The sequence below is a fragment of the Pristiophorus japonicus genome, chromosome 12 (genome assembly GCF_044704955.1).
Source record: "Pristiophorus japonicus isolate sPriJap1 chromosome 12, sPriJap1.hap1, whole genome shotgun sequence".
Classification (NCBI taxonomy): domain Eukaryota; kingdom Metazoa; phylum Chordata; class Chondrichthyes; family Pristiophoridae; genus Pristiophorus; species Pristiophorus japonicus.
In genome coordinates this window covers 31513885-31535293 of record NC_091988.1, presented here as the reverse complement: position 1 = coordinate 31535293, position 21409 = coordinate 31513885, and the positions used below count along the sequence as shown (strand labels likewise).

At 45.6% G+C, this 21409-nt stretch overlaps 1 protein-coding gene across 2 annotated transcripts in view; it reads right to left on the bottom strand.

Moving 5' to 3' along the window:
• dnah12 (dynein, axonemal, heavy chain 12) overlaps window positions 1-21409 on the bottom strand; it is a 393315-nt gene that overhangs the window by 134885 nt on the left and 237021 nt on the right. For both annotated transcript variants that reach the window (XM_070895275.1, XM_070895274.1), the window contains 4 exons: window positions 13402-13580; window positions 1790-1982; window positions 1516-1677; window positions 14-208 (listed from right to left, as the gene is read on the bottom strand). In XM_070895275.1, coding sequence (XP_070751376.1) covers window positions 14-208; window positions 1516-1677; window positions 1790-1982; window positions 13402-13580 — 729 coding nt within the window. The remainder of the gene's footprint in view (window positions 1-13; window positions 209-1515; window positions 1678-1789; window positions 1983-13401; window positions 13581-21409) is intronic.

Below are 21409 nucleotides of genomic sequence, written 5' to 3'. Positions count from 1 at the left end.
CTCTTTAACACACCTGGAACCAGTCGATAGTGCAGCAGTTGATGAGCGAAGGAAACTGTCTCAGACGATTTCGGAAAGCATCTCCAATGGGGCTGAAGGCCACCACAACATGCAGGTTCTCTCTGCAGCGACTCACAAAGAAAGCAAAGAGTGCTAGAGGACTGAAGTCTGCATTTTTATTTCCTGCTTGAGCTGCTGTGCGGACACCCTATGCAAATAAAATAAAATCACTTATCACCAAATACTGCTGAAATTTACTTCCACCATCATAAAAAGTTGCTTCTTTCTTAATTAAACACATTGGCCCTGAAGTTTCTTGGGTTGCAATCTTGATGGTTAAGCCAGCGTTGCACACAATGGTGTCCTCCAATATTGATACTGCCAGAGTTTGCGGGCTCAATGGGAGCAGACCTCATTAGCCTGAACCAGTCAGAAATAAATGCCACTAAATCTACCTGCCTATCTGTGAAGATTTCAATTTGTTTGACTCAAATAACAGTTCTCAGTTTGCTCCTTTTTATATTCCTTAGCTGGTTAAAAATTCATAATTACCAACCTCATTCAAAATATAACAGGCTGTTTGATCTATAAATGGATCAATAACAAATGGCTCCAATTTTAATTCCAGGCCTGAGTTAATATTACAGTCCGGTTTCAATGATGTCATTGGGCTGCAACATGCAAATGTAAAGAAGGACCCTGTTGGCTCTGGGAGCATGTCCTTGCTGCCTGCTCAGGAGAACAGGTTAAAATTGTAGATGTTGCGATCATGGCAGCTTTCGGACAGGTAAGAGCCAGGACGATTTTAATTGCCCACCCGCCAGGTTTCTGCTGAGCGAGTAGGGTTAAGATTTAACCCATTCTCAAGCCTGTTACCACGGAGACAATAACAAACTTTGCAGCATATATAACAATACAGGCGGAGGCTGTCTTTTTAAAAGATCATGTTATTATGCCTGATTTAAAGGCATAGCTATCAGAACAAAACAAGACAGAGCTGCTCTTTTAAATTACAGCACTCTTAACATTTTTACCTGCTGTGTGAATGGTTATGGTGCAGTTATAACCATGTCTGCTCAAGGTGAAGGACATCATGGAATCATAGAATGATACAGCACAAAAAGAGGCTATTTGGCCCATCGTGCCTGTGCCGGTTCTTTGAAAGAGCTAACCAATTAGTCCCACTCCCCTACTCTTTCCCCGTATAACATCCTTCAACTGTTTCAAAATTATTATAATTTTTTTTTAATCAAAATTTCCTTTGGACTGGGCTCCTGAGTCAATTTACACATGAGTTCATTACTTGCACAAATGCTCGATTCTGGAGGAAAAAATATCATCCAATCTTCAGTACAACTGAAACATTCTAACTTTCATATCTTCAAAAAATGCAACTTGTGTACAGCTATGCATTATACAGAACGCCATCCATCATGCAACTTAAGTGCAAGCCCAAGCATTTTAAATTTTCACTAAGGTATTGTTGCACAATATGGACACAAAGATGTTTCATACCTCCATGAGCTCCAGTTTCTCATCAGCTGCAAAAAGATTTGGCACTTCACCAGTATTGAGTAAACTGTCGACATCCTCTAAGAATGCCTCCTGTTTAATCTGTGTGTCTGTAATCAGGAATACAGTGGGCTGACCTTTCATTCCTGCATTTCGAAGCAAATGCTATCAAAAAACAGAATAGTTGTGCTGAAGGCAATTTTTCAGTGATAAATTGCAGGTGAATTTAATAATGTGAATTAGCAGTGATTTTAACTGGATGAAAAAATATTGTTACCTTCAAATCCTCTCTCCATTCATTCATTCCATAGTTCTTGGAGATTTCGGGCTGAAAGATAGTCATTTTAGACATTGCTGTGGCCAAACGAGTCATGGACTGACGGCCACTTCCCCCTACTCCTACTAGAAGGGCATTACCTCTTGCCTGTTTCAGTACTCGACTAATCCGTGACAAATGTTCCAAAACATACCTAGATGAAAATTTAGATTTGATTTTTTTCATTTATTAAAGTTATCAGTGGCAAAACCTGCCTTATGCACAAATGGCATTTAATTATAACGAACCTGTATTTGGAAACTATAATAACCCAGGAATAAATGGGACATTTTTGGGTTGGCAGGCTGTAACTAGGGAGGTGCCACAAGGATCGGTGCTTAGGCCCCAGCTATTCACAATCTACATCAATGATTTGGATGAGGGGACCAAATGTAATATATCCAAGTTTGCTGTGAGGAGTGTAAGTTGTGAGGAGGATACAAAGAGATTTCAAGGGAGTATAGACAGGCTTTGTGAGTGGGCAAGAACATGGCAAATCGAATATAATGTGGAGAAATGTGAAGTTATCCACTTAGGTAGGAATAATAGAAAAGTAGAGTTTTTTAAAAAATGGTGAGAGATTGGGAAATGTTGGTGTTCAGAGGGACCTGGGTGTCCTTGTACACAAATCACTGAAAGTTAACATGCAGGTAAGCAAGCAATTAAGAAAGCAAATGGTATATTGGCGTTTATTACAAGAGGATTTGAGTATAAGAGTAAAGAGGTCTTACTGCAATTATATAGGGCCCTGGTGAGACCGCACCTGGAGTATTGTGTACAGTTTTGGTCTCCTTACCGAAAGGAAGATATACTTGCCATTGAGGAATTGCAACAAAAGTTCACCAGACTGATTCCTGGGATGGGGGGATTGTCCTATGAGGAGAGATTGAGTAGACGAGGCCTATATTCTCTAGAGTTTAGAAAAATGAGAGGTGATCTCATTGAAACATACAACATTGTTCCAGGGCTTGACAGGGTAGATGGCAGGGAGGATGTTTCCTCTGGCTAAGGAGTCGAGAACCAGGGGTCACAGAATAAGAGGAAAGCTATTTAGGATTGAGCTGAGGAGAAACATCTTCACACTACGGGCCCAAGTTTCGAGTCGCGCCTACAACGGCGCAGTCCCGACCTGGACACCCGTTTTTCATGCCACAAAGTGCGCCTAAAAAAAATCTCCAGATTCTCCACCTCCCTGCAGGTCCTCTGGCCCTCGGCACAGTGCAGCAGGAGCTGTAGGGGGCGGAGCCAGGTCCCTGCGCTGAAAACAGTGCCGGGACCTCTGCACATGCACGCTACAGTGGGCGCGCATGTTCAGTAGCTCCAGGCGCCCAAAACTGTGTGGGAGGGGCCGAATCACGCAGCCCCTAGCCCAGGCCGAATGGCCTCACTGAGGCTGCGTGAATAAGGCTCCTCCCACGGCCAACTCCTGCTTCCTCCCGACCCGACTCGCGCTTCCCGCCTCCGGACCGGACCCGACACCGACACAGACCCGACTCCCGCTCCCCACCCCAGGACTGGATCCGACCTGAGCTCCCTCCCCCCGACCCGAACCTCCCTCCCTCCCTCCCTCCCACCAACCCCCGACCCGCACTCCCCCCGACCCGACCCAACGCCACCTACCTGTAAATCTGGTGCTGGGGACGGGCCCTACCCGAAGTCTTGGGCCCGGCCCGTTCAGCCTCCCTCCCCCTTCTCCGTTCAGCCTCCCTCCCCCTTCTCCTTTCCCCCCCCCAATCTCCTTCCCCCCCCCAATTTCCTTTCCCCTCCCCCCCATCTCCTTTCTCCCCCTTCTCCCCTTTATCCCCTTCTCCCCATCCCTCCCTCTGCTCCCCCCCTCTCTCCTTCTACCCCCCTCCTCCCCCTTCCCTCGCTGTCAGAAACACAGACACTGACAGACAGAGAATGAGAGACACACACAGACAGAGAGAGAGATAGAGACACTGACAGAGACACACTGGGGGGGGGGGGGGCATCCCAGCACGCTGTTGGAGGGCTCCTGGTGCTGCAGTCGGTAAGTAGAAAATGTTTTATTTATTGATTAAAAAAAAAAAATTATTTATTAATTTTTTTTGATTGATTTATCAGTTGATTTATTGATGTATTTATCATTTATTATTGATGATGGCTCTTTATTTGTAAAACTGAAGTGTTTAATGTTTGTAAACTTCCCATTAAACCACCCCCCCCTCCATTCCCTACGCCTGATTTGTAACCTACGCCTGATTTTCTAAAGTGTAGACAAGGTTTTTTCGAGCGTACAAAAATCTTCACTTACTCCATTCTAAGTTAGTTTGGAGTAAGTTTTCACTGACGAAACTTTGAAAACAGGCGTAAGTGGCCGGACACGCCCCCTTTTGAAAAAGAAATTCTGTTCCAAAGTGAAACTGTTCTAACTGACTAGAACTGGAGCAAACTAAATGACGAGAATTCCGATTTCTAAAATACTCCGTTCTACACCAGTTGCTCCTAAAAATCAGGAGCAAATCATGTAGAAACTTGGGGCCATAGGGTGGTGAATCTTTGGAATTCTCTACCCCAAAGGCCTGTGGGGGCTCAATCTTTGAGTATATTCAAGACAGAGATTGATAGATTTTTGGATATTAAGGGAATCAAGGGATCTGGGGATAGTGGAGGAAAGTGGAGTTGAAGTTTAAGATCAGCCATGATCTCATTGAATGGTGGAGTAAGCTCGAGGGGCCAAATAGCCTACTCCTGCTCCTAATTCCTATGTTCTTATCTGTCTGAAAGACCACCTGAAATCAATCCTAAATTGCTGGGAGCAGATTTCATTATGTATAGTATTTGAAATATCTATATTGTGGCTTAACAAAGGGCTTTTGCAACTAATGGTCTTGATTTCTGTAACAAATAAAAACAAATGTTAAATTATACAGCTTCGTCAACTTGCAATTAATTATTGTTGAATCAAATATCCATGGCAAATTCAGTCGGTTGACATCAATTCACAGAATAACTAAATCTGGTTTAATCTACTTTGGGTCCAAGTTGGCCTGATTACACTGAGTAATGAACATTTACCATCTATGTTTAGCATTGCTGATAGCACTGGCAGAATATGTAGCTTGTTGTGTATCTGTAAAGCATGCACTCCCATGTTCCGCCACCAGGGAGCTCATCCCCTGAAGTCCCAAGGGATCCCAGCATCTCTTTGGAGCACTGTATATAAGCCGGCCCTAAGGCCTGATCCTCACTCTGGAGTGTCTTATTAAAGATTGAGGTCACTGTTACTTTAACCTCCGTGTGTGCAGCCCCATCTGTGTTAGGAACACAATAACTGGCGACAAGAATACGAATCCAACGCAAAGATGTAGCAAACTGTGGGCATCCTGGAGAAGTTCTCGGAGGGTGAGGACTGGGAAGCCTATGTCAAACGGCTAGGCCAGTACTTTGTAGCCAATGAGCTGGACAGAGAAGGAAGCGCTGCAAAAAGGAGAGCGGTCCTCCTCACAGTCTGCGGAGCACCGACCTACAGCCTCATGAAGAATCTTCTGGCTCCTGTGAAACCCACAGATTAAGTCGTGTGAGGAGCTGTGTACACTGGTTCGGGAGCATCTTAACCCGAGGGAGAGCGTGCTGATGGCGAGGTATCGGTTCTACATGTGCCAGCGATCTGAAGGTCAGGAAGTGGCGAGCTACGTCGCCGAGCTAAGGCGATTTGCAGGACAATGTGAGTTTGATGGCTACCTGGAGCAAATGCTCAGAGACTTTTTTGTACTGGGCATTGATCACGAGACCATCCTACGAAAATTTTTGACTGTAGAGACACCGACCCTCAGTAAGGCCATTGCAATAGCACAGGCGTTTAAGTCCACCAGCGATAACACCAAATAAGTCTCTCAGCACACAAGTGCTAGCAATGTTCATAAATTAACTGGAACGGTGTTTGTGAGCAGAAATGTACAGGGCAGAAACCACGAGTCTGCAACTGCCAGCAGGCCTCAGGTGACCCAGATGACTCAGAGTCCCCAACAAAGGGTGAAGGCAAGGCAATTCACACCTTGTTGGCGTTGTGGAGGCTTCCATTCAGCCTATTCATGCCGCTTCAAAGGGTATGTTTGCAAGAGCTGTGGAACAATGGGGCACCTCCAACGAGCTTGCAAACGAGCTGCAAGCTCTGCAAAACCTGCTAACCACCACGTGGCAGAGGAAGATCGGTCCATGGTGGATCAAAGCAATTTCGAGCCTCAGAGAGAGGAGGCAGATGCTGAAGTACACAGGGTGCACACATTTGAGACGAAATGTCCACCTATAATGCTAAACATAAAATTGAATGGCTTACCCGTAGCCATGGAACTGGATACTGGCGCTAGCCAATCCATCACGAGTAAAAAGATGTTTGAGACACTGTGGTGCAACAAGGCATTCAGACCAGCCCTGAGCCCCATCCACACGAAACTGAGAACGTACACCAAAGAGCTTATCACTGTCCTGGGCAACACCACGGTCAAGGTCACCTACGAGGGCACGGTGCACGAACTGCCACTCTGGATTGTCCCGGGCGATGGCCCCACACTGCTTGGAAGGAGCTGACTAAGCAAAATCTGCTGGAACTGGGATGACATCCGAGCACTATCACATGTCGATGAGGCCTCATGTACCCAGGTTCTTAACAAGTTTCCTTCCCTTTTTGAGCCAGGCATTGGAAACTTTTCCGGGGCGAAGGTGCGGATCCACTTGGTCCCTGAGGCATGACCCATTCACCACGAGGCGGTACCTCACATGATGAGGGAGAGAGTGGAAATCGAGTTGGACAGGCTTCAACGCGAGGGCATCATCTCCCCAGTGGAATTCAGCGAGTAGGCCAGCCCGATTGTTCCAGTACTCAAAAGTGATGGCACGGTCAGGATTTGCAGCGATTATAAAGTAACTATTAGTTGTTTCTCGCTACAGGACCAATACCCGGTACCTAAGGCAGACGACCTATTTGCGACGCTGGCAGGAGGCAACACCAAAACCAAGCTCGACCTGACTTCGACATACATGACGCAGGAGCTGGAGGAGTCTTCGAAGGGCCTCACCTGCCTGCATCAACACGCACAAGGGACTGTTCACCAACAACAGATGCCCATTTGGAATTCAGTCGGCTGCAGCAATCTTCCAGAGAAACATGGAGAGCCTACTCAAGTCGGTACCACGCATGGTGGTCTTTCAGGACGACATATTGGTCACGGGTCGGGACACCGCCGAGCACCTACAAAACCTGGAGGAGGTCCTCCAGCGACTGGATCGCGTAGGGCTGCGGCTGAAGAGGTCAAAATGCGTCTTCATGGTAACAGAAGTGGAGTTTTTGGGGAGAAAGATCACGGCGGACGGCATTCGGCTGACAGACGCCAAGACAGAGGCTATCAGGAACGCGCCCAGGCCACAGAATGTCACGGAGCTGCGGTCGTTCCTGGGACTCCTCAACTATTTTGGTAACTTCCTACCGGGGGTTAAGCACACTCTTAGAGCCCCTACATGTGTTATTGCGCAAAGGTGAGAACTGGGGATGGGGGAAAAAAAAACAAGTAATTGCTTTTGGAAAGCCAGAAACATTTTAAGCTCCAACAAGCTGCTTGTATTTATAACCCATGTAAAAGACTTGTGCTAGCATGTGACGTGTCGTCGTACGGAGTCGGGTGTGTATTACAACAAGCTAACGTTGTGGGGAAGTTGCAACCTGTCGCGTATGCTTCCAGGAGCTTGTCTAAGGCCGAGAGGGCCTACAGCATGATTGAGAAAGAGTCATTAGCGTGTGTGTTCGGGGTACCTGTTTGGCCACAAATTTGAGCTGGAAACCGATCATAAGTCCCTCACATCCCTGCTCGCTGAAAACAAGGGGATAAATACTAATGCCTCAGCCTGCATACAAAAGTGGGCACTCGCGCTATCAGCGTATAACTATACCATCTGCCACAGGCCAGGCACCGAGAACTGTGCGGATGCTCTCAGTCAGCTACCATTGCTACGGGGGTGGAAATGGCGCAGCCTGCAAACTTGTTGATGGTGGCGCAGCCCGCAGACTTGTTGATGGTCGTGGAAGCGTTTGAAAATGATAAATCACCTGTCACGGCCCGCCAGATTAGGACTTGGACCAGCCAAGATCCTCTGTTGTCCCTGTGTACTGCATGGGTGCTGGGCCAGCATCCCCCTTGAAATACAAGAGCCAATCAAGCCGTTCCAGCGACGAAAGGACGAGCTGTCCATTCAGGCAGACTGCCTGTTGTGGGGTAACCGCATAATGCTACCAAAAAAGGGCAGGGAGATGTTCATCTCGGATCACCACAGCACACACCCGGGTATCGTAATGATGAAAGCGATAGCCAGATCCCACGTTTGGTGGCCCGGTATCGACTCTGACTTAGAGTCCTGTGTACGGCAATGCAGCGTATGTGCTCAGTTGAGCAACGCGCCCAGAGGCACCACTAAGTTTGTGGTCCTGGCCCTCCAGACCATGGTCGAGGATCCATGTCGACTATGCGGGCCCGTTTCTTGGTAAAATGTTACTGGTGATGGTGGATGCTTTTTCAAAATAGATAGAATGTGAAATGATTCGGGAAGCACCGCCACCGCCACCTCAAAAGTAGTAATCTCGGGATTGCTACCAGTGCCACGTGCTAGTCAGAGTAGGAATCGCAGGATAGCTCAGATGAATACGTGGCTTGAGCAATGGTGCAGCAGGGAGGGATTCAAATTCCTGGGGCATTGGAACCGGTTCTGGGGGAGGTGGGACCAGTACAATCCGGACGGTCTGCACCTGGGCAGAATCGGAACCAATGTCCTCGGGGGAGTGTTTGCTAGTGCTGTTGGGGAGGAGTTAAACTAATATGGCAGGGGGATGGGAACCAATGCAGGGAGATAGAGGGAAACAAAAAGGAGGCAAAAGCAAAAGACAGAAAGGAGATGAGGAAAAGTGGAGGGCAGAGAAACCCAAGGCAAAGAACAAAAAGGGCCATTGTACAGCAAAATTCTAAAAGGACAGAGGGTGTTAAAAAAACAAGCCTAAAGGCTTTGTGTCTTAATGCAAGGAGTATCCGCAATAAGGTGGATGAATTAACTGTGCAAATAGATGTTAACAAATATGATGTGATTGGGATTATGGAGACGTGGCTCCAGGATGATCAGGGCTGGGAACTCAACATCCAGGGGTATTCAACATTCAGGAAGGATAGAATAAAAGGAAAAGGAGGTGGGGTAGCATTGCTGGTTAAAGAGGAGATTAATGCAATAGTTAGGAAAGACATTAGCTTGGATGATGTGGAATCTATATGGGTAGAGCTGCAGAACACCAAAGGGCAAAAAACGTTAGTGGGAGTTGTGTACAGACCTCCAAACAGTAGTAGTGATGTTGGGGAGGGCATCAAACATGAAATTAGGGGTGCGTGCAATAAAGGTGCAGCAGTTATAATGGGTGACTTTAATATGCACATAGATTGGGCTAACCAAACTGGAAGCAATACGGTGGAGGAGGATTTCCTGGAGTGCATAAGGGATGGTTTTTTAGACCAATATGTCGAGGAACCAACTAGCGGGGAGGCCATCTTAGACTGGGTGTTATGTAATGAGAGAGGATTAATTAGCAATCTCGTTGTGCGAGGCCCCTTGGGGAAGAGTGACCATAATATGGTGGAATTCTGCATTGGGATGGAGAATGAAACAGTTAATTCAGAGACCATGGTCCAGAACTTAAAGAAGGCTAACTTTGAAGGTATGAGGCGTGAATTGGCTGGGATGGATTGGCGAACGATACTTAAGGGGTTGACTGTGGATGGGCAATGGCAGACATTTAAAGACCGCATGGATGAACTACAACAATTGTACATTCCTGTCTGGCGTAAAAATAAAAAAGGGAAGGTGGCTCAACCGTGGCTATCAAGGGAAATCAGGGATAGTATTAAAGCCAAGGAAGTGGCATACAAATTGGCCAGAAATAGCAGTGAACCTGGGGACTGGGAGAAATTTAGAACTCAGAAGAGGAGGACAAAGGGTTTGATTAGGGCAGGGAAAATGGAGTATGAGAAGAAGCTTGCAGGGAACATTAAGACGGATTGCAAAAGTTTCTATAGATATGTAAAGAGAAAAAGGTTAGTAAAGACAAACGTAGGTCCCCTGCAGTCAGAATCAGGGGAAGTCATAACGGGGAACAAAGAAATGGCGGACCAATTGAACAAGTACTTTGGTTCGGTATTCACGAAGGAGGACACGAACAACCTTCCGGTTATAAAAGGGGTCGGGGGGTCTAGTAAGGAGGAGGAACTGAGGGAAATCCTTATTAGCCGGGAAATTGTGTTGGGGAAATTGATGGGATTGAAGGCCGATAAATCCCCAGGGCCTGATGGACTGCATCCCAGAGTACTTAAGGAGGTGGCCTTGGAAATAGTGGATGCGTTGACAGTCATTTTCCAACATTCCATTGACTCTGGATCAGTTCCTATAGAGTGGAGGGTAGCCAATGTAACCCTACTTTTTAAAAAAGGAGGGAGAGAGAAAACAGGGAATTATAGACTGGTCAGCCTGACATCGGTAGTGGGTAAAATGATGGAATCAATTATTAAGGATGTCATAGCAGTGCATTTGGAAAGAGGTGACATGATAGGTCCAAGTCAGCATGGATTTGTGAAAGGGAAATCATGCTTGACAAATCTTCTGGAATTTTTTGAGGATGTTTCCAGTAGAGTGGACAAGGGAGAACCAGTTGATGTGGTATATTTGGACTTTCAGAAGGCGTTCGACAAGGTCCCACACAAGAGATGTGCAAAGTTAGAGCACATGGGATTGGGGGTAGTGTACTGACATGGATTGAGAACTGGTTGTCAGACAGGAAGCAAAGAGTAGGAGTAAATGGGGAATTTTCAGAATGGCAGGCAGTGACTAGTGGGGTACCGCAAGGTTCTGTGCTGGGGCCCCAGCTGTTTACACTGTACATTAATGATTTAGATGAGGGGATTAAATGTAGTATCTCCAAATTTGCGGATGACACTAAGTTGGGTGGCAGTGTGAGCTGCGAGGAGGATGCTGTGAGGCTGCAGAGCGACTTGGATAGGTTAGGTGAGTGGGCAAATGCATGGCAGATGAAGTATAATGTGGATAAATGTGAGGTTATCCACTTTGGTGGTAAAAACAGAGAGACAGACTATTATCTGAATGGTGACAGATTAGGAAAAGGGGAGGTGCAACGAGACCTGGGTGTCATGGTACATCAGTCATTGAAGGTTGGCATGCAGGTACAGCAGGCGGTTAAGAAAGCAAATGGCATGTTGGCCTTCATAGCGAGGGGATTTGAGTACAGGGGCAGGGAGGTGTTGCTACAGTTGTACAGGGCCTTGGTGAGGCCACACCTGGAGTATTGTGTACAGTTTTGGTCTCCTAACCTGAGGAAGGACATTCTTGCTATTGAGGGAGTGCAGCGAAGGTTCACCAGACTGATTCCCGGGATGGCGGGACTGACCTATCAAGAAAGACTGGATCAACTGGGCTTGTATTCACTGGAGTTCAGAAGAATGAGAGGGGACCTCATAGAAACATTTAAAATTCTGACGGGGTTAGACAGGTTAGATGCAGGAAGAATGTTCCCATTGTTGGGGAAGTCCAGAACCAGATGTCACAGTCTAAGGATAAGGGGTAAGCCATTTAGGACCGAGATGCAGAGGAACTTCTTCACCCAGAGAGTGGTGAACCTGTGGAATTCTCTACCACAGAAAGTTGTTGAGGCCAATTCACTAAATATATTCAAAAAGGAGTTAGATGAGGTCCTTACTATTAGGGGGATCAAGGGGTATGGCGAGAAAGCAGGAATGGGGTGCTGAAGTTGAATGTTCAGCCATGAACTCATTGAATGGCGGTGCAGGCTAGAAGGGCCAAATGGCCTACTCCTGCACCTATTTTCTATGTTTCTATGTAAAGCCTGAGGGCCATGTTTGCCACCCACAGCCTGCCTGACAACAGGCCGTGTTTCACCAGTGCCGAATTTAAAGAATTCATAAACTGCAATCGGATCAAACATGTCACCTCGGCCCCGTTTAAACCAGCCTCTAATGGGTAGGCAGAGCGGGCAGTACAAACAATCAAACAGAGCCTTAAATGAGTCACAGAAGGCTCATTCTAAACCCACCTTGTCCTGAGTACTGCTCAGCTACCGCACGAGACCCCACTTGCTCACAGGGGTGCCCCCGCCTGAGCTACTCATGAAAAGGACACTTAAAACCAGACTCTCGCTGGTTCACCCCAACCTGCATGATCAGGTAGAGAGCAGGCGGCAGCAACAAAATGTAAACGATGGTCGCGCCACTGTGTCACGGGAAATTGATCTGAATGACCCTGTGTATGTGGTAAACTATGGACATGGTCCCAAGTGGATCGCGGGCACGGTGATAGCTAAAGAAGGGAGTAGGGTGTTTGTAGTCAAACTAGACAATGGACAAATTTGCAGAAAGCACCTGGACCAAACGAGGCTGCGGTTCACAGACGGCCCTGAACAACCCACAGCAGACACCACCTTTTTCGAGCCCATAACACACATCCAAAGGATCAACGACACCACGCTGGACCAGGAAATCGAACCCATCACGCCCAACAGACCAGGCTCACCTAGCAGCCCTGCAGGGCCAACAACACACCAGAACAGACATTTGTACCGAGGTGGTCCACCAGGGAAAGAAAGGCTCCCGACCACCTCACCTTGTAAATAGTTTTCACTTTGACTTTGGGGGGCGTGGGAAGTGATGTTGTGTATCTGTAAAGCATGCACTCCCATGTTCCGGGAGGTGCTCATCCCCTGAAGTCCCAAGGTCCCAGCATATAACCCGACCCCTAAGGCCTGTTCCTCACTCTGGAGTGTCTTATTAAAGACTGAGGTCACTGTTACTTTAACCTCTCTGTGTGCAGCCTCATCTGTGTTAGGAACACAATATAGCCCATCATTTAAAAAACATATTTGAAACTTTTTTGAAGCAGCTTCACTATCTCTGCACTGGAAGACTTGTGGAAAAGGTGCATATGTGACCTTGTAGTGGTAATACATCCACATAGTGTGTAAATCAAAATAAAAACCGATCTTTAGTAAGGTGAAACTGCCTTGTTTCACTCATAGTAATCAGAATTATATCTATATTGAATAGGGATCTTGAATATAGAATGAACCATCACCAAGGAAACTGGTTGAATATATCAGGCCCCTGGTATTATTATTAATCCTTATAATGAGAGTGAGACACATTAGTCTAGTTTTTTCAGGTTTGGGATTTTCTGTACATAAGTGTAAGCATGAAAAAATGTGTTTGTAGTGGAATAGCCATTTAATAGTTAGAAAACTGAACAAATATTAATTTCAATTGAATGAAAAAATTCTAATTATTTTGAAATTTCAGCACTTGCCTGCAATTTACCCACACAGTGGACTCTCAATTTCTGATGTCCCATCAAGTAGAAGCACGGAGTAGAGATCCGGTGTTTCTCCATAGAAAGGAGAAAAATATCAAGAGGCAAATTGCCTCACACTGCCCTCAAACAACTCAACAGTGACAAAAGCATATAATGCACTGTATATAAGGAAAAATATTATTAAAAGCAAGTACCTGAATATAACAAGTTTCATCTGGGTTTTATGGGTCTGATTGTACTCCTCTAGGCATAACTCCACCACCTCATTAAACTCTTTAACTGAGGGAATCTCTGCATATAATCGTTCATCTCCCTCCAAATCAGGATTCATATAGTCACCAAACAACAGGCTTCTCATGTCCTCTTCAGTGAGCTACAGTAAAATGAATTGCTGAATTACCACACGCATTGTAAGAATAGCAAAAAATACTCATCATAGAACTTAGATTTACAATACATTTCTGCACAAAAAAATATTTTAGGATAAATACAGCAAATATGATTGGAAATGTAACATATGGAAACCTCTCTGCAAAGAGTGGGTCCACAGAAGTTGACTTCAGGAAATCATACAAATCTCCTGGCTGCACATAACTGCATATATTTTGTACTTAATTGGCAAATAATTCAAATACTATGAATCATAGAATTAAACAACACAGGAGGCCATTCAGCCCATTGTATTTATTGAAAATTACTATTGAATCTGCTTCCACCACGCTTTCAATCATGAACTCCAGATTATAATAACTCTGAGTATGGCCTGGAAATCGCAGCCTCCCGGGTCAGTATGGAGTTTCTACGGACCCTGGAAGGCATTGGAAAAGCCGGTTTTCAGCGCATCATGCGCATGCATTGAACCCTGGCTTTTCTGATCTGTCAAGTTTCTGGCTTGACAGATCTTCTGCATATCGGGAGCGAGGTAACTTGCAAGGGCAAGATTGAGGGATTTACCCATATCTTGCCCAGCAAATGTCCTCAAAACTCTTGCGCCCGATGAAAGCAGGCGCATAGTCTACTTTTACAGGCGTAAGAGTTTTAAAACACACAAAAACATTGTTAAATAAAATTTAAAAAACATGTTATTGTTAAAAACCCTCCCCACTACGGTAAGTTTATTTTAAACCATAATTTTAAAAACTTTAAAAAAATACATAAATAACTAATTTAAATTAATTAAAATATGTTGTGCATTTTTTCTATCTTTTATTATTGGTTATTAGTGTTGGGGGGTAGGGGGGGTTCTCATTCATAATAATGGGAATTCCAACTTACGGAGTTTCCCATTATTATGAATGAGAATATACTGCATCTGATTGGCTGCCCAGAGCCATGTGACTCCAGCTCCATGCCTGCGCATGTCCTGATGTGCACGCGCTGTGATGCGCAGTCAGTGGAGACCTCGGGACCGGGAACTTGTGTGGCCACAGCAGCTTCGGGTAGGCGGGCATCTTTTTTTCTAAAATCTATTCGAACGCCCGTGGGAAGGAGAAACCGGGTTTTCTGGGCCTATATATATTTTCTTTTCTTAGAGACTTGGGGTTCACAGGTGAAGTGAGATATCTGTAGACTTATCTCACTTAATAGTGTGCAATTTTGGGGTTTTAGAACTGCTGGTTAGAAACAGCCTTGGAATACCTGTATTGCCAAGACTGTCTCTCATTGCAACAGCTTGAAGTTCCATTCCAGAAATACTGTGAATGGAAAATGGTGCCTTCAACGTATGATGGAGTTGTGATAAGATGATCGGATAACTAATTGCATGATAATTTTAGTTTCATTGCAATTGGCTATCACTTTCTAACTGAAAATATTAAAATAATAGTGATTCCATGTGTACCAGTGCTTGCACTTTAAATTATTGAGAAAATCTGCTTGTCGATTAACTTAATTGCTACTTTTGCTAATTAGACTAATTTGTGCAGTTATATGAATATATATGTTTCTCTTCTAAAGGCACAAGTATACTTGAGATTTCACATGGACAGGCATTACATTCTTTGTTAATTAAAATGTTAAACATTTATGCTGAATTTTAAGACTCTTGGGGGCCAGAAATTGTAAGAGCTGTGACTGCCTCAAAGAGCTGGCCACGGGTCGGTAATGACTCTCCGCCTAGTCAGTGTGGAGTAAATACCTTTTTTCAAATTGACCTACCAATCCAACCATGCTCCCACCCCATCGGGCACGCGCGGACCCCCCACGACCGCGGCGACCCCTTTCCACCCTGCACGGGAAATTGCCTCACAGGAAATTGCCCCGCCACCGCCGGTTGGTGCCACTGACGGCTTTTCCCTACGGGAAATTGTGTGTGCCTCGGTGGCGCGTCCGCCCTTAAAGGGGAGGGCACACCTGGGTGCCCTGTTGGGTGCCAGGCCACTGACCCAGCCGAAACCCTCCCTAGTAGCCCAGTGGGCCTTACTTAAAAGTATGCAGAGTTCGCAGCGGCCCTCCCCTTTAACATCAGCAGCGTGGCACTGATGACTGGCAGGGGCAGCTGACCCGACCGAAGGCCACTTCCACCCCGCACAGAACACTGCCCCGCTGCTGAATTTCATCGGCCTCTAGCCCAATCCAAAACTTCAACGGTCGTTACGTGCGCCCCATTTGGGATGGGGCTCAATTTCGGCCCCTTGGTTTTAAGTTTATTTCTGTAAGTTAGTAATAGCCAATTAAATAGAGACATGGCAGGGCACCTCGGTCCCTGTGAGAAGTCCAACACGCTTCCCATGTTGTGGACAACGTGTGCAGGAGGTGTCGTCGGTTGGAGGAGCTCGAGTTCGGGCGGCAGGTGGCGTCACTGTGGTACATCCGTGAGGCCGAGAACTACGTGGACAGCATGTTTCAGGAACATGAGTAAATATAGAAATAGCAGGATAGAGCAGATGAATGCATGGCTGGAGAGATGGTGTCGGAGGGAGGGCTTCAGATTCCTGGGGCATTGGGGCTGGTTCTGGGGGAGGTGGGACATGTATAGGCCACACAGGTTGCACCTCAACAGAGCTGGTACCAACATCGTCGGAGCGAGGTTTGCTTGTGCTGTTGGGGAGGGTGTAACCTAAGTTGACAGGGGGGTGGGCAGCAGGATGCATCATTAGAAAGGAGAAACAAAGGGTACAAAGGATTGTGATAGACAGATTTCACTAAAGTAAGAAATAGTACGGTATTAGGTGCGTCAGACTAAGAGAGAACACAGGATGGTCTAAGATAGGGTATTAAATATTCCTAGATAAAAGGGTGCCCAAATTCATGCACACCAGAAAGTTGCTGCACATTCCATTTTTAAAAAGTTTTTACTGGCGGATCCAGTGAGGCGGAGCTCTTGATCAATTTTCATTTGTTTGCCGTTTTTTTTTCCGGAGTGGACCGGAAGCCGGTCATAATGGAGGGGGAATTGTGGCGGTGAGTGCTGGTGAGGGGAGAAAGTGGGGGCAGGACGGATTCTCCGCTGCTGTCACTCAGCAGCGGAGCAGTGGTGACGTCATTGCGCGTCTGCATCACCATGTATCTCCCCTGCTTTAAAAGGGGAGATAATCGGTGAATATTTAGGATCGGCCACTGGGCCACCAGGGAGGGTTTCGACCGGACCAGCGGACTGGCACCCAAGAGTGGGTGCCAGGCTGCCTGTTGGCGGCCTGGCCGAACCCGGGGGCACAATAGTCCAGCTGACATGGAAGTCGGCAGGCAAAAAAAAAAAAAAATGGCTGCCGTAGCAGTGGGCCCTTGCCTTTAATGGCCACCGCGCAGCCAGGGCTCGCAGTCAGAATAGAAAGCGCACCAACAGAGAAAGCTGTCAGGGGCACTGCTCGGCGGGGATCCGATTTTTCCGGCTGAATATAGATGGAGGTAGGGGGTCCCAGCAGTGCGCATACTGATGCACTTACGACCGCTCGGCAGTGGCGGGGTGGTGTGGGGACCGCCAGAACCTCCCCCCCCACCCGCTGCTTAATTTAGCTTGCGGCAGACATTCGACCAGAAATCGGCGGCCATTGGATTCTGTTGCATGGCCGCCACAAGACGGTGGTACGACCCTGAATTTCGGCCCCCAGGTGTTCAGGAAAGATAGGGAAGGAAAGATGGTGTAGCAGTATTGGTTAAGGAGAATGTTACAGTGCTGGAAAGAGAGGATGTCCTGGAGGGGTCAAGGACAGAATTTATATGGCTAGAACTAAGAATAACTCGACTCGTGGGTTGAGCAAATTGGTAGGGAAATTACTGCGATGCAAGAACTATAGAGTAGTGATAATGGGGGACTTCAACTCTCCTAATATAGACTGGGATAGTAATAGTATAAAGGGAAGAGAGGGGGAAGAATTTATATTTTGTGTTAAGGAGAACTTTCTTGATCAGTATGTTCCCGGCCCAATGAGGAAGGAGGCATTACTGGATCTGATTCTGGGGAATTAGGTGAGTCAGTAGGTGAACATTTAGGGAACAGTGAGCATAGAAGTCTAGATTAGCCATGGAAAAAGACAGGAGGCAATCTAGAGTAAAAATACTTAATTGGAGGAAGGCCAATTTCGTGGGATGAGAATGGATCTGGCCCGGGTAAATTGAAATCAAAGATTGGCAGGCATAACTATAATGGTGCCTTTAAAGAGGAAATAGTTCAGGTACAGTTGAGGTACATTCCCACTAGGGGAAAAGGTAGGACAACTAAAGTCAGATCTCCCTGGATGACAAAAGAGATAGAAAGTAAGATGAAGCAGAAAAAGAGTGCGTATGACAGATGTCAGGTTGAGAATACATCGGAGAATCACGCTAAATATCGAAAGTTCAGAGGGAAGTGAAGAAGTGAAAAAGAAAATAAGAGGGACAAAGATAGGGTATGACAATAGAATGGCAACTAACACAAAAGGTAATACAAAAGTCATATAAAGGCATATAAATGGTAAATGAGCAGTAAGAGGAAGGGTAGGGCCAATTAGGAACCAAAAGGAGACCTACGCATGGAGGCATAAGGTATGGCTGAGGTGCTAATGAGTACTTTGCATTTGTCTTCACCCAGGAAGAAGATGCTGTCATAGACATAGTGAAGGAGGAGGTAGAGGAGATAATGGATGAGATAAAAATTGATAAAGAGGAGGTACTAGAAAGGCTGGATGTACTTAAAGTCGATAAGTCATCAGGACCAGATGGGATGCATCCTGGGACAGTGAGGGAAGGGAAGGAAGAAATCGTGGAGATATTGGCCATAATCTTCCAATCCTCCTTAGAAACAGGTGTGGTGCCAGAGGACCGGAGAATTGCAAATGTTACACCCTTGTTCAAAAAAGAGTGTAAAGATAAACTCAGCAACTGCAGATCAGTCAGTTTAACCTCGGTAGTGGGGAAGCTTTTAGAAACAATAATCAGGGACAAAATTAACAGTCACTTGGACAAGCATGGATTAATTGAGGAAAGCCAGCACAGATTTGTTAAAGGTAAATCGTGTTTAACCAATATGATCGCGGTTTTGAGAGCTATGCGGTTGACGTGGTGTACATGGATGTCCAAAAGGCATTCGACAAAGTGCCACATAATAGGCTTTCCAGCAAAATTGAGCCCATGTAATAAAAGGGACAGCGGCAGCATGGATACGAAATTGGCTAAGTGATAGTGGTGAACAGTTGTTTTTCAGACTGGAGGAAGGTGGTGCTCCCTAGGGGTCTCAGACCACTGCTTTTCTCGATGCATATTAATGACTTGGATGTGGGTGTACAGTGCAAAATTTAAAAATTTGCAGATGACACAAAACTTAGAAGTACAGTGAAGAGGATAGTGATAGACTTTAAGAGGACAGACAGGCTGATGGAATGGGCAGACATGTGGCAGATGAAATTTAATGCAGATAAGTGCAAAGTGATATATTTTGGTAGAAAGAATGAGGTGAGGAAATATAAAATAAAGGGTACAATCCTAAAGGGGGTGCATGAACAGAGGGACCTCGGGTATATGAGCACAAATCGTTGAGAGTGGCAGGGAAAACCTTGAGAAAGCGTTTAAAAAAGCTTACAAGATTCTGGGCTTCATGAATAGAGGTATAGAGTACAAAAGCGTGGAAATTACGATGAGCCTTGAGGTTCGGCCTCAACTGGAGTATTGTGTCCAATTCTGGGCACCGCATTTTAGGAAGGATGTGAAGGCCTTAGAGAGGGTGCAGAAAAGATTTATGAGAATGATTCCAGGGATGAGGGACTTCAGTTACGTGGATAGACTGAAGAAGATGGGGTTGTTCTCCTTAGAGCAGAGAAGATTGGGAGGAGATTTGATAGAGGTGTTCAAAATCATGGCGGATCTAGATAAAGTAGATAGAGAGAAACTGTTTCCCTTGGCAGAAGGGTCAAGAAGCAGAGGACACAGATTTAAGGTGATTGGCAAACGAACCAAAGGCAGCACAAGAAAAAACTTTTTTCTGCAGCGAGTGGTTAGGATCTGGAATGCACTGCCCGAGAGGGTGGTGGAGGCAGACTCAATCATGGCTTTCAAAAGGGAGTCAGATAAGTAGCTGAAAGAAAAAATTTGCAGGGCTACGGGGAAAGGGTGGGGGAGTGGGACAATCTGAAGTGCTCTTGCAGAGAGAGCCAGCATGGGCTCGCCGGGCCGAAGGGCCTTCTTCCGTGCTGTAAACATTCTATGATTCTATGAACTATTGTTATTTTCTCCCACTTACTCCGATCCTTTGCCTGGTTTCACAGTCACCCCATAAAACCACAGAAGTTCACAGTGCAGAAGCATTCTACTCAGCCCATCATGTCTGTGCTAGCTCCTTGCTACAGCAATCCAAAACTAAATCGACTGCCCCACCATATACTCCCTTGTATCTTTCTTGCTTCAAATCTTTATCCAATTGTCTTTTAAAAGAATCAGTAGGTTCTGCCTTAACCACTCTCAATGGAAAAGCATGCTATGTTCCAACAACTAACCTATCTCCTCACTCTCATTGCCAGCTGTGGCTCAGTTGGTAACACCCTCGCCTCTGAGTCAGAAGGTTGTAGGTTCAAGTCCCATTCCAGAGACTTGAACACAAAAATCTAGCTCGTCACTCCAGTGCAGTACTGAGGGAGTGCTGCATTGTCGGAGGTGTCATCTTTCGGATGAGACATTAAAAACCGAGGCCCCATCTGTTCTCTCTGGCAAACGTAAAAGATCCCATGGCACTATTTTGACAAAGAGCAGGAGAGTTATCCCCGGTGTCCTGGCCAATATTTATCCCTCAATCAACATCACTAAAATGTATTGATCCTGAATTTGCGTTCGGAGGCTTCACGCAGGGAAATGCCTCCAATCCGCAAATAAAATGCCCACGTATCTCAAAAGTGCATGCGGTTCGCGAGTGCCCCTGGAATCACATGGGTCAGCCTAATGAATGACAGAAGGGATCCCCATTCATGCTTATGGGAATATCTCAAAAAATATTTCTACACTTCAAATAACTTTTAAAAACATCACATATTTAAAATGAGTTAAAATGGCATTTAATTAAATATTTAAAACAAAAATTTAATTTTTTGAAAAATAAATTTGTTTTAAATGGGCTCAAAATAAACTTACATTATTGATAACATTTTATTTTTCTGTTTTTTTTAAAACCCTTTCGCTGGTAAAAGCAAGCCTTAAGCCTACTTTTACCAGGCGTAAGAATTTCACAGGCATTTGCTGGGCAGAAGTTGGGCAAATAGCCCATCTGTCTGCCTGCGGATGCCGTTTCCTGAGGATGTGGATGATATGTCAAGAGAATTCTTGACAGATCACAAGTTCCGGATTTCAGCGCAGCGCATGCCTAAACCTGGAACTTGCGCGGTTCCCACTGGCGAGTGCGCACCGTGTACTCACCTATAGGGGCTGATTACATTGCGACTTGTGGGAGCTCATTGAGCACAAATTGGCTGCTGCGTTTCCTACATTATAACAGTGACCACATTTCAAAAGAGTACTTAATTGGCTTTAAAGCTTTTTGGGATTAGCGGTTGTGAAAGACGCTATAGAAATGCAAGTCTTTCCTTTTTTAATACTTGATAATTTAATAAGTAGATAAATTAATGGCGCCATGTCACCAACACAGAACCAGAGGAAATAGTCTTTCCCTTATTCACTCTTTCAAAACTCTTCATCATTGAAAAACCTCAATTAAATTTCCTCTTAGTCCTCTTTGCTCAAGTGAAAATACTCCCAGTATCTCAAAAAACCTGTAAATAAAGTAATTGTCCGGTGTTGTGTATG